General features: G+C 45.4%; 1 protein-coding gene across 1 annotated transcript in view; it reads right to left on the bottom strand.

The window, feature by feature from the left end:
* Positions 1-13,377, bottom strand: part of T265_05226 (hypothetical protein) — a gene marked incomplete at both ends in the record, with an annotated part of 81,974 nt that overhangs the window by 65,500 nt on the left and 3,097 nt on the right. Inside the window, one exon of the mRNA XM_009170181.1 lies at positions 5,952-6,321. Coding sequence (XP_009168445.1) covers positions 5,952-6,315 — 364 coding nt within the window. The remainder of the gene's footprint in view (positions 1-5,951; positions 6,322-13,377) is intronic.

The raw sequence follows: 13,377 nt of genomic DNA, 5'->3' as shown, positions 1-13,377 counted from the left end.
CTTCGGCAAACGATGGTTCGGCATACGTAACACATGTCCCAACCAACGCAGCTTCTGGTGCTGGACACATTCTTCAATGGAATTACCCGTTACACAACCGAAAACGCGCTTTCTAACTGGCGAAGTAGATCCACCACCCTGGCAGTAGGTACCAGTTTGTCTCATTTTTTGCGGAAAAGGTTGTTTATCTGAACGCAGTGGCACCATACATAAGACTTGCGGTGACATTCGCGAGATGAGTGCCTTGTGAGCACTCTTGTGTCAGAAATAACTCCCTCGTTCTCCTTGTACTCATACGCCACACCAGTTTATAAGTATGGTTGTAATTATATGATGTGTAAATACTCTTTCAGCTGCAACACCTTTTCGGTGCCTAGCTGCCATGCCGAACGAAGGAGGCGTGTGGGCTGGGATACTGCGAGGGGAAGTCGAGAGGCAGAGGTCGCGTTCGAACCACGGACCTTCCGGTCAGTAAATTCGCGCTCTAACCACTTGAGCCATCTCGCCCCATGATGTATACATATATATTATTATATTTTATATTATTACTATAACAACAAACAACTGTGATTGTAATTATTAATCCATCATCATTTCAAATTTAAAACGCTGGATCAGCTCAATACTCTTTTGGTAAACTCAGTGACCATAACTGTCATGCCATTCAGAGAAGAAAATGTTGACTAGCCGAGCAGCCGAGTACATGATGACAAACGAACAGGGACCATCGATAATTCACTGAATAAAAACTGAACCAAACACGACAGCCGGTAATGCGCAAGAACATCAAATAAGGCTGAGCTGCGTTGGAAATTGCGAAGTAAACCGAACCAATCGATGTAGTACATTGAGTCACAGCCATCTGCGTAAAATGCACGTTGCAGTGATCAATCGTTCACATGTGACTTCGTTTCGGTGCATGGCTGTCGTGCAACTCGGAAGGAGCACAAGAGCTGATCTACTGCCAGGCTACCCAAACATAAACGGAAGCAGTCGGAAAGCTGAAGATGGGTTCGAACCACACAGGTTCCTGCCATTGGTTGCAACAATTAACCGATGAGTTATCTCTGGCTCTGACTGGTCCATGTGATCCGGTTGGTAATGTAAAGGCCACCGCACGAAAACGGACGAGTGAACGACCTACCACACTTCAAACAGGCGAGGGATTCGAGGCGAACGCTTCAGCACTTGCCATCACAAACGTTTTGATAAACGGACGAAGGGTTGGCTTTAGAAGGAACATAGTTACACTTGGTCGTACGGACTAACATGTCATGGGAGCAGTCAGAGTAAAAAGCGTTCTGTTGACCGTGAACAGACCGCACATACACGCTGACAAAAAAAGCGTTCTGTTGACCGTGAACAGACAGCACAGCGCTGGCTTGCATTGTTCGCCCAATTCGCACCTGAACACGACTCACGCCGTGCGCGCCTTAGGCTGGTTCGGCCGTTGATCACTCAGCCCACACTGGTATCGTGATTGGTCTACTCGCCACGGCAGATGCTGTGCCCCTTTCACATGATTGATTAGTTTTCCTATTGATTTATGTCGCGACCTTGTACCCCCTGACTGCTTCCGTTTTGCGATATAGGTCGTTCTCGACCGGTGGGTTGTGATTCTGCCCCAGAGGATGTTGCGGTCGACAGTAGAAAGCGTCACAACAGATTGACGTACAGGGTACCACTGAATCGCTGTTGCATATCATGGCGGTCCCTTTGGAATTCCTCTAGGAACTGTTGTTCAGACAGCAAATACACTTAAAGGCATCACAGTAACGTTTGATCGAGACACCAACAGTACGCATGTAGCTAAAACGGGCAGCTAAGGACCCACTGCGGATGATTTGGCAGAATTTCAGTGCCAACCGGGAGATGACCTTACATTGTTATAGACAGCTTTGCTGTTTGTGTCCGTTTTTGTGAGCGAGAGACAGATTTTCCTCAGGCATGCACCATAGAATGAGTCAATAAAACAAGTTCATCACGAAGATCCAACGTCTATGGAATCAGGGATACTGCGCCTTGGTGGGATCATGGAAGCCATTCAATTCGAGAAAGAAGCTTGGTCACCGAGCGAAGCAAAAGTACACTGTAGCATTTCAGCGCAACGACGTTAAGGGCGTAGCATTTAGCCGAGACAGAAAATTAATTAAAATAAAAAAACACTTTGGAAGATGCTTGTTCAGTTTCACTTAGCAACATCTGTGATATTATCCCGTGAACACGCCGATAATCACTGATCGTTCTATATCTGATTGAGCTGCAACAGACAGGCACTAATACACCACTCAAAGACAGTTTTTACGACGATTTTTGGGCATTTGGCTACGGTGGGCCAGCAGTTGTGGTTGCCGGAGCTATGAATGTACAATTAGGCAGACTAAGGGTTCCTGAGGCTCAACTGGATGGTCGTCTCTGCCTGGTATCGATCCGTACGATCAAGGGCAGGAGTAGATCGTAGAAAACCCTTCCAGAGAGTCTATGCTGTATATAGATGTATCGCCAAACCGAGAACAAAACAATATGCTATATATCCTGGTCTATGCATGAGCCACGTCACTTAACTTAGAGTACTAGAAACATTGATAAGTTTGACTGACGCGCATTTCTATCCATTTCTATCCAAGATCGAATATGATATTGTACTATTGAGGAGAATGTCGGTGGCTCAGGTTGAATATAAGGTTTGTCCGCGATCTGTTAATCGGATAAACTTTGGTGATGGCAAATAAGAGGTAGAGTAGCCCCCCAAGAAGAAGCCCTGTGATACCGACATTCAAGACTGTGTGCAAGACACCATTCCCACGACCATTCACGACCTGCCACACGATCGCCTAGAAAAGAGGTTTCAAGAAGGACATATACTGTCTCCCCATGGTGATCCCTCTTGGAGGACCCATGTGTAAATTTAGCCGCCACCTACTCCAACATTCGCACCGAGATTTTAGCACAAATGTGTGAAGCGAGGAGTCAATGTCTAGTCTCTGCACAGACCACAAATAATACTTTATCAGGTGTGATGGTGCAGTTGACAACTTGAATTTTACGTGAACTATTGACGGATTTGATAAACTTTGGTTCCTGGCTGTCAAAGTCCACCTGGCGCACGGATATCAACTTTTTCAAGTCACCGTCACGTACCGTCACTCAAAAAGCTAAATAACGTGGTACGAACTGTATGATTGAAAGATGAGTGGCGTTCAACGATGTCCGAGTGCAAACCTCAGTGTATGCAGAGCAGACGGGTCACGGTATAAGGGATGAAGTCCTCTATAACCCTCCTTGAAGAGTATGCAATTAGAAAAATCTGGTAAAAAATATTTGCTATTGTCTGTATGGAACGTGCCATGCAAATCAACCACAAAGATACCGACTGACATTGATCGGACAACCATGGGGCGAGTAAAGTTTTAAGGGTGCTGCCTCAGTGGATAGGCAAAACTGTGGGAAGAGCTTGAGCTGATGTATGGCGAGGTGCAAAGTAGAGCGTGACCTGTGGTGTTATCAGTGCATGACATGTACCACCACCGTTTGTTTGTGCGTATGTGTCTCCCTCACTTGCAAAGGTGTACGCGTAGGTTACCTTGAGACTTTTCTATTCAAACATGTGACGCGTCTGGTCAAAGACGATGCAAGGTCAACCGTACCGATGTGCATTTTTTTACAGTTATCCGAAAGATCCCCTCCGCATTCCGCTGGTTGTCGTTCCATCAGCTGGTCCGGTACACAAAGATGAAATTCTGGTTGGCTGCTGTTCGTTAGGTTTGTTTGTCCTGTCCTCTTGCGAAAAGCCCTTCGGTAAAATCAAAACATGATCACTGTATAGTCTGTATAGTTTGTTTGATGGCCACAGAGTGACAGTTTGAGATGGATCAGAAGTTAGTCAGCTGTCATGATCCACCTAGTTATTGAAGATAGTCGAGGTGCAGTGAGATGACTGTGTTCTTCTGCGCCATCTTGAGACGAATGGTCACTGTAACGTAAACCGTGTAGATGATGCGCTAATCGCACACAGACCAGTCCTGTCTTTCTACTGATGCATCGAGTGTCGTCGCACAAGTTCCTTTGGATCATTCGGTTGAATGCGGTACCTGTTCTGTTCGGTATCGTCAGTAACGAGGTGACGTACGCAAAATAGACCAACGCGCTTAAGTGGTTACATGCTAACACTTGAGGAATTCCTCGGGGAGAGTAGACGAACCGCTCNTCGGTATCGTCAGTAACGAGGTGACGTGCGCAAAATAGACCAAAGCGCTTAAGTGGTTACATGCTAACACTTGAGGAATTGCTCGGAGAGAGTAGACGAACCGCTCTGATTTGACCAATTGGGCCATACTGAACATAAGTTCTGAACGCGGCAAAGTATCCCAATGAACTAAACATAAAGGGCTCAAATCGACTGTGTGAATTTCTCACATTCCCCGAAATACTTAGAAAAAAGTTGAACCTAAAATGGGGCTTGCTGTACGTACTGTTTGAAGTAACGGGGGAGGGAAACCATCATCCTCGTATTTTCCGGCACCGCTAATAGTTCTTTGTGTGAGCTGTCGAAACCAAACCCTCAGCTCTTGATGACTGTGTTTCACTGGGACATTCTGTCTCGAAAAAGCTTATCACGATAAAATGGAACATAAATAGACCAGTTTTGAAGGTTTATCAGATCAGCTTGGAAGAAAAACTATCAAAGCTACCTTGAAACCGTTAAGCAGACAGAATCATGCAAGCAAGGGCGAGGTATTGAACTACGCGGGGGTTCCTGAGCACAACCCAGTTTTCTGCACAGTAACCGAACTTTAAGAGCTGCTGGTTTATAGAATGTAATGTGATTACGTGAAAATTGTCCACCTGCAGTGCCCCTTCGGTGTATAGTTGCCATACAACCTAGAGGAAACACAGGGGCTGAGATATTGTCACGTTACGCAAGCCTAGACACGAGCAATCAAAAAGTCAAGGTTGAATTCTAATCACGGAGTTCGCGGCCCTCGATTATGTGCGTGAATGCTTAGAACCATACGTACAACGACACAATGGTTGTGTATCAACGAAGTTAAACAGTTGCCTGCTCCCTTGCCTGCCGCAAAGAATTTCTTTTTGGTTTTTCGCGCATTGTTCCTCTAATCATCGTTTTGTTCCGCCGCAAGGTGAGTCAATCTGAGAGCGAAGTAACGTTATGGGCTTTACTGTAGTCCACACTTCCTTACCCAGCATGCAGCACATGCACTGGTCTGCTGAAGCATAAGGCCTATCGACGTTTCCATATAGCTATTCCAAGAAAGCCATTTAACAGCAAGCTATGCGAGCAAGCGTGAAAGGCGCTCAGATCAGACAAGTGAACCCGCCACACGTGATCTCACAAACCTGGGTTCGATGACTCATCACTCACAGAGTTAGGTAAATGAACCAACATATTGATTGGATAGCGCGCTCACCGCTGAAACTATTCAAAACGGCGCAGGACGAACGCGCAAGATGAAGAGTTGTTAGTGAATGAAAAGGCCTAAGCAAGTGTTCGTAGAGTCAAGAAATCGTTTTTAGGCTTACACAGGCTGCTGATCAAGACACAGTCACGATGAAGCTGCCTCGGACAACCTACACACCTTGCAACCCATCGGGATGAAATTTGAAGCGCGTGTCCGAAATTCGATATGGCATCAAGTCACTGAATCTAAAGTACCCAACTTTTGGTAGAAAGAAAGTTACAGAGTATCAGTCAGTGTGCACCACGCTCCGAGAACTGCTTCAGAGTTCTACTCTGGCTCCATCTCGACAGGATGTCAGAATCAGGAAGGTTGGAAAATCTAAAACGGAAGTTTTCAAGTAAAATACTGATTTTTCTGATAGTGTATATCAACGATCCCTGTCGGGTATGACCTAGTGTACGCCTTCTCCCAAGAAAACTACCCAAAATCCCCTCTTATCGTGGTGATCTTCTTGGGTCACTATTAACTTACATTGCACATGACGGCATTCTGAATTGAGCGAAGATGTAGTGGACACTGGAAGAGATGATTCGACAACACCAGGCAGACATTCAAAGAGTCCTGCACTCCCTCCAATCCCGCTGCTTTCGCCACTTCTTGTCGGACTGACAGGAATCACTTCCATCGCTTCGTCGAGCCGGTAAAGAGTTGAAGTATGGGAGGGCGCAGAAAAATCCATGTGAAAGCACTGGCTATTACCGCTGGCAGTGTATCGCGCAGTCGCTGCATTTACTTTACGGGGAATCACCGGACTGAGGGGAAAATATACGGGATTTGGAGTCGTATTGATTATAGATGGGTTCGGCGATGCATAACTGCCTGAAGTATTGGCCATACAACACTGCAGAAAGAATAGAGAAAAGTGCAAATAAGTCGACGAAGAAGGAAACCGTGTTCAAGCATGACTTTACCCGTAAACGTTGGCAAGCTAACAAGATTTCAGTCGAACATGTCGATGGGCACCATGACTTCCAAGCTCCAAGCCAACAGTGACGGACAGTCATTGTGATATTGGTGACAGTGGATGTCAGCTGTCCGGCAAAACCAAAGATATACATTTCTGATGAGCCCCATTAGGAGTGAAAGCTCAAATCAGTGTTCTACAAATCTTGCAATCTCGGGAGGGAGCCAAGAAAACTAGATAGCTTCGTCTGACGAGAGACCGAAGAATGCAAAAGTGGATGCAAGTGGACTTGAGAAAACAAGCCAAATAAATGGACTAAGTTGTGCATCAGACTGTCCACGATCATGAAGATCTGCAGCACAGAGTAGGCGAAGGTCAATGTCGCGTCTTCAAGCTCAAAAATCCACCGGGTAGATAGAATCAATGAAAATGAAGTTGGATTCGGCCAGGCTTAAGAGCGCTATCTGAAGAGTCAAATGACTCGTCCAAGTTGATGCGGACTGTGGCGGACACATTCGAAAAAAAAGCCAAGTGGTGCTGAAGGTGTCATTTAAGCTAAAGAAAGACCCACCCTCTTCTGTTGTAAGAGACAGCTGCAACAAAGTAAAAAACAACCGCTTCAACCGCGGTCTATTAGTGCCGTCGGTCTCTTGAGTATTTGAGGAGAATGAATAGTAAACGAGACAATATGGACCAGGAAATGTTCACTTGAGTCTTCTGTGAAAACCAAAGTGATGTGTAAATGAGTGTAGTTTGCGAATTCGTCATCCGACCGAAGCACTGCGCTGGTCTGGTGGAACATTGAGTCAGTAGTGCTGAGCTAAACCAAATGGTTTTCGGGAAAGGTTACTCTTTCTCCCTCGATAGATCAGCTGGTCACACCGCACAGGTTACTTACTTACCTAGTATACCTTAGGACCTCTTAACTCAGTCATTTATTGGATGGAGATGACCCATGGGCGGTCAGTCAACGGCTTGGAAGCGAGGGATAAAAAAACCTCACCAGTCAACCCAATGGTGATGGTAACTGCAGTCTCCTAGGATGGGGGAACCGAGACAAGACAGATTAACGGATAGTGACCCTGACAGATATGACCAATTTACACGGCCTGCATCAAAGCCATCGCCTTCGCTGAGTAGCTCCCTCACTCTTTGTGTAAAACATACAGAACCGTTTCCCTTGAATGAATTGAATGGGTCATGCGACCCCGTGAAATACATGTCCGTTACGTGCACACTGAATACAAAACTATGATAACACGCACAAAACAGTCACAATTTAGTCACAAAACATTACCTAACAAACAGTGACTGTTTATGCCGGACACCACCTGTATGACCTTGAGCTGGTAACAATCACGTGATGCTATGAAACAGGCAGTTGGCGGCTGAAATAATGCCGTAAGCCCAAGCAAACACAACGGAACGCATAGACCTTACACGTCCGTTAATGAATTGTGCATGTACGAAAATATGCACCGGAAAAATCGCAACTATCTACACAAGGATCCGGAACCCTCAAAGTGCTGTGCATGGGTGAATCACCATCAAATATCAGCTGATTGTCTTAGTTTCCGGTGCCGAAAGCTGAACGTACACAGCAGCATGGGTGCGGCTTGGTTTTAGATTTCATGGTTTATCTCTATCGATTAAACTTCCAGTTGAAAAATAAAACCGCATAAATGCAACTTGGTTTGAGATGATTCACAGTTTAAGGCGTGCGACACTGGCCCAAAGCTCCTTGGAATTTCGATTGAACAATCAGGTTTTTCTCTGAATTTCATGACGGGTTAACCGGTTATTTTTGTGAAAAGCCAAGTGAACGATTTAGTTAGTGGCTACCTTCGTCAAGGAACTCATCTTCAACAGAAAAACCGCAAGTTGCTCAGAACACGCCAATGTTCTGCAATCAGATTTGACAAAGTTAAGATCTTGTCTCTTCTTCAATAATGATTGTAGGATAAGCGTGGTTGAAAATGAGGAAACAGCAAATTACTCTGTGTATCTTGCGAAAGTCGAGAGAGTTTGGTTTGGTTGGAAAAGAGGAGAGATGGCTCGATAAAATTACAAATTCCGAATAGCGAAGGAGCGAATACGGATAGAATGGTTCGACCCTATGTTCTGTCAGCTTCAGTGGCTCTACATCAGCAGAAATTATCTCCAGCTCTAACAGGATAACTCGATCAAAATATAATAACGCGTACCTCTGTTGAGAAACGGACGTCATAGCCAAGTCAACTACCCAAACGTAAATATTGCGCAGAGCGCTGACACTATTTTTCTGTGCTCATTTCTGCACTCGCGACTGACTGATACTGTCGTAGGGGACCGTCTCGTTTTTTAATGGTCCTTCTAGTCTGTGAGCTCAAGATAACTCAGTGACCAAGGTGTGAACTTACTGATGGGGAGGTCAAACCAAACACCTGCATCTCGATTGCTCGTGTCCAGGCTTGGGCGACCTGGCAGTGTCTCAGCCCTCGTGCCTTATTCAGGTGGCACGGCAGCTAGGCTCGTACAGGGTGTTACCGCTGAACGATTCTGTTTCCAGTGATGTAATCTGACCAGATATTTTCTTCAATTTCGTATGTAGGTTAAGGGACATTTCACTGATGTTGCTGCTATATTCGTGACACAGATGGTAAATGTGTTTTTTCGCCTAGCTGGGTGATCTATTCACACACGTTCAACCTTCACCAGGTGTACAGAAAAACGTGCAGTACCGAAATGCAACGATAGTTTATTTTAAAGGGGGTTCAGTCCCTTTTGGCATTGTACTACCGATCCTCCAACTGTCGCTGCAGCAGCTACCGTGGCACCCGAAAGAAGTACTAGGATCGAGATAACACCGGATTATCCTAGCCTAGACAGGAGCAGATCAGATGACGCGATTAGGTTCGAATCCCGGACCTCCCAGTCAGCAAGTTCACGCCTTGTGTTACCTCGAGTTCCTCCAAATATGCGCACTATTACTTGAACTGAATGCATGTTGCAGTTTTGCTGTTTCTGCTCTCTCTGTATGCCGATTCCCCCTATTCGGTGTACCCCAAAGGAGTTCGTCCTGATTCTACAGAGTATACTTTCCACGAGCACCAACTAGTCTCAGTGACATCCCTCAGACTATTTTGGATTCCGCGGAGTGTTTGTATCAGTCCTTTGTTTAGGTCTAGAGAGGTCCGTCCTGTTCAGTTGTGGCACCCTTTCGACGTCTAACTGCAGTGCCACTTATAGGACGGACGAGCACTAGGATACTACCAGATTGTCCGAACCTAAACAGGGGGAAATCGAAATGCAGAGATCGGGTTCGAACCACGGACGTTCCAGTCAGTGACTTTGAGCCCTGATCACTGAACCATGTCGCCTCTCAAAGGGGTTACAGCTCCCACAATCACGGTATAAATGCAAAAGGAGTCTGTAAAAGGAGCGTTTCTAGGGAAGTTCAATGGATCGTGATATATAGAACTGGTTGCATTGTGGACCAGAGAAGGCGAGGAAATACAGGGTTGTCATGAGTACCGGCATTGTTGGTCAATACCGAGAAATGCACATCGCACTATGCAGACGGTAGGAGACTAAACAAACTGAGGAAGTCACAGCTTTGTAAGTATAAACGTACTATTTCACGGAATCTACAGAGTGCAAGCAACAAAACGAACAATTATTGTTTGGAATTAAGGTGGGCCAAGCTAAATCGATTATTGCCAGACCTGGTGGCTACGTCCCACCGCAATCTATCCTTCCTGTTAAGTTGAATCAAAAGTTTAACTTTGACATCCTCCAATGCATCACTTCCAGAAACAGATGAGGGCAGCTTAGTCTTACCCTAAGTCTTTCCACACTTCGGGTCTGCAGGCACATGCCTTGAATATATATATCCCTGTCGGGAAGATAATACGGGTTGCAGGGAAGTCTTTACATGGTCCTCGTCTTCGAAGGACGAATCTCCAAAACCGAAAGGGAAATACTTTCGGCTCCCAAAACGGTTTGTTTTTTTCAAGCGAAAAAGCCATCGTGCAGAAAACTCAGTAGTTGTCTTCTCTCCACGAGGAAACAAGCCCACCGACGTTACATTTGTGAATCCCTTGAGGTGTTTGCAATGCAAACCTATAGACGCGGAAACAAGGTCATCTGGCCATTCGTAATGATAACTTTGTGTCTGAGTTATCTGAGGGAGTTCCGGAGATGTCACATCAAAAATGGTCAGAATAACTATTCACTATTTCAATCGGACCAAATATGCCTCTTTTGAAATCATAGGTGGTCTAGAGCGAACGGACCAAGTCTTGCGAAAAACAATTTGAAAAAGATGGCAACAACAAAAAAGCACCAAGGACAGAACAAAAGTAGCTGCATTCAGTGACGCAAACATGAATTAGTTCGCACCACTGACCACCATCCCATTTGAATATCGTCATCTTGTTTTTGTTCTATTGGATCGAGTTTTATCACATCTGTTATCACATCAGTTTCGTAAGCAAGACGAACGGTTAGTGAAATAGACCCAAAGAGCCCTATTGAGGTTGCTCCAATCCACAAAATTGATTGCTGAATGTTGCGGAGTTTGTTGTCACTTTCTAGAAAGGTGAAGCGTTTCGCTATGGTTGGGATTCGTTAGTCAGATATAAAGGTTGACTCATTATTGTTTCGAGATCTCAGTCCATAGTATTGACCAAACCTGGTTTATTTCAGCGGATAGGTGTGATTGACATACCTCGGTAGTTGTATTGGCTCTGACGAAGTGAGCGCAAGAAGCTTAAAGGCTCGAATCATGTTTGCTAATCTGCATCAATTGTGGCACCCAAGAGACATATCGATGGGTCTTAAGGGTCGCGTTTACCATGCCACACTAAGAGCTGTGTTCCTGTATGTATGTGAAACATGGCCTCTGCGGACAGATGATGTGAGGCGTCTGCAGGCTGGTTGTTGGTTTGTTCTCCGAGCTTGGCAGCTGGATTGCAAACGTTCCATCACCAATCGAGGTGACATCTTCAGTGTGGGGTTGATCGGTCAATTGATCAACCCCGCACTGACGATGTTTGCAATCCAACTGCCAAGCTCGGTGGACAGACCAACAACCAACCTATATTCCACAACTTTGCGTCTTTAGATTTTTGACCACCGATGCTTTAGAAGTGTTTTGGATGGCGTCAGCGCGTTAGCAACGAGGTGATTAGAAAACTGGTATTTGGTTGTGCGGCAGGTACTTCAATCGCGGAAAACATCCAGCACAATCAACCACGATGGTTCAGCCATGTCATATGCATGCCGAAACACCATCCACCGAGACGAGTGTTGTTCTCCGTGCCTCCTTCAGAATGACGCAAACCGCGACGTGGACAATGTATGACTTGGCAAAAGGATGTGACAAATACTACGCCAGATTTGGATTTTATTGGTGTTCTACGAGCTCCAGGGCGGGGTCCCCGTGACCCCGCCTATGGTTGGCTGGAGACACTGCAAGAAATGACGGCAGTTTATCTGATTAAGAGCTTGGAGGTATAGGCACCTCAGAATGTCTGACAGACCAGCACTAGGTCCTGCCCCTCATCCACTTTTTTCTTTTCTTTTCATTCTAACGCTTTAAAGATGATTGGATGAACTTTATGTTTGCATGGCAGTGAAGCATCACTGCCAACACTGATGGTGCTGTCTTTCTGATCACGTGAGATTGAACGCAAGCTGAAAATTGGGTAGTGAACGTACAAAAACATCCTGACTAACTCACCGGGATATCTCAGTGAGTTGATTAGGTTGTTTTTCATACGCTGCATCGGAGATACCCGCATTCGATGTTCTTCAGACGTCAACAGACTTGGTGAGTCCAACCTAGCAACCATAAATGTACAGTCAGATGAACTTATCAGCAACATTCCAGACAGATGTCTGAAGGTCGAAAAACTTGTTGATTCAGACTCTGGTCGGTTTTGTATTCTGCTCAATGCGATTGGACAACATACACTGGATAACCTGTCTGCAACCCGAAGCTATCTGCTCACCCATGTCGTGTAAGGCTAGCCAGACACAAATAGTTCGTATGAGGGGAGAATATATCTTGGGACTGGTCGGCGATATGACACCGGGTGGTAAGTTGCTAACGCTATCATCCGAGGAGATAGCACTTTCAAGTGTATGAAAAACGTATTCGGTTCGGTTGATCTTTCAACTGGGCGTCCACACTGAAGGACGTATCGATAAAGGAAAGATGTAGACTGCGTTTAAACTACATAATTGATTTACATCTTATTGGTTATGGACAGAATAGACCATCAAAATTATCTTTCGGCTGTAACACTCGTTTGATGCCCGGCTGCCACGTCACCCGAGGGAAGCACGAGGGCTGAGGGGACGTTTCACCAAAACGTTACGAGACAAACCAGGAACGACCTGGCAAGCATAGCAACCATCTGCCGATAGTGTCACGGCGAACCGTTCTCACGCATCTCGGTATGTTTGTGTTTACAGACATACCGAAACTGCCACCGTTGAGACGTTTCCCAGAATAGGCAGTGCAGCTAGCAATCCACAGCAGTGTACAATCTTTGGCGATTCCAAAAAAAGCTATCTCCTGCTCTAGAAAAGGGTTTGTTGTAAATATAGTTCCATCAATGACTTAAACAAAATGAATGAAAATAGACCGGGTTGGAGAACAGTTTCGTTGCTACATCGTTATTCAACTGGTCCCGAAGTCGAGAACAGTGTTGGTATGACAGATTAGCTGACAGGAGTGATAGCTTAATGAACAGGGGACCATAACTCACAAGCTGATACCTCATTGAAAGAATGTATCAACAACTGGCATGTTTTCAAGCGCTAAATTTACCCCGACTAATACTCATCCACTTGATAACCAACGATATTGATTTTATGGCAGCTTACGGATCATGAAGCATACGGGAACCGTATGACGGGAAGGAGCAACGGACACGTTTTACTCTCAGAGAAACAGAACATGTAAACACTACATCGAAGGCAGCAGCTTGCGTAATAATATGTTCT

Source organism: Opisthorchis viverrini (genome assembly GCF_000715545.1).
Source record: "Opisthorchis viverrini unplaced genomic scaffold opera_v5_95, whole genome shotgun sequence".
In the NCBI taxonomy this organism is placed as follows: Eukaryota; Metazoa; Platyhelminthes; class Trematoda; order Opisthorchiida; family Opisthorchiidae; genus Opisthorchis; species Opisthorchis viverrini.
The sequence above is the reverse complement of the archived record's forward strand: the minus strand, read 5'-3'. Positions and strand labels throughout refer to the sequence as shown.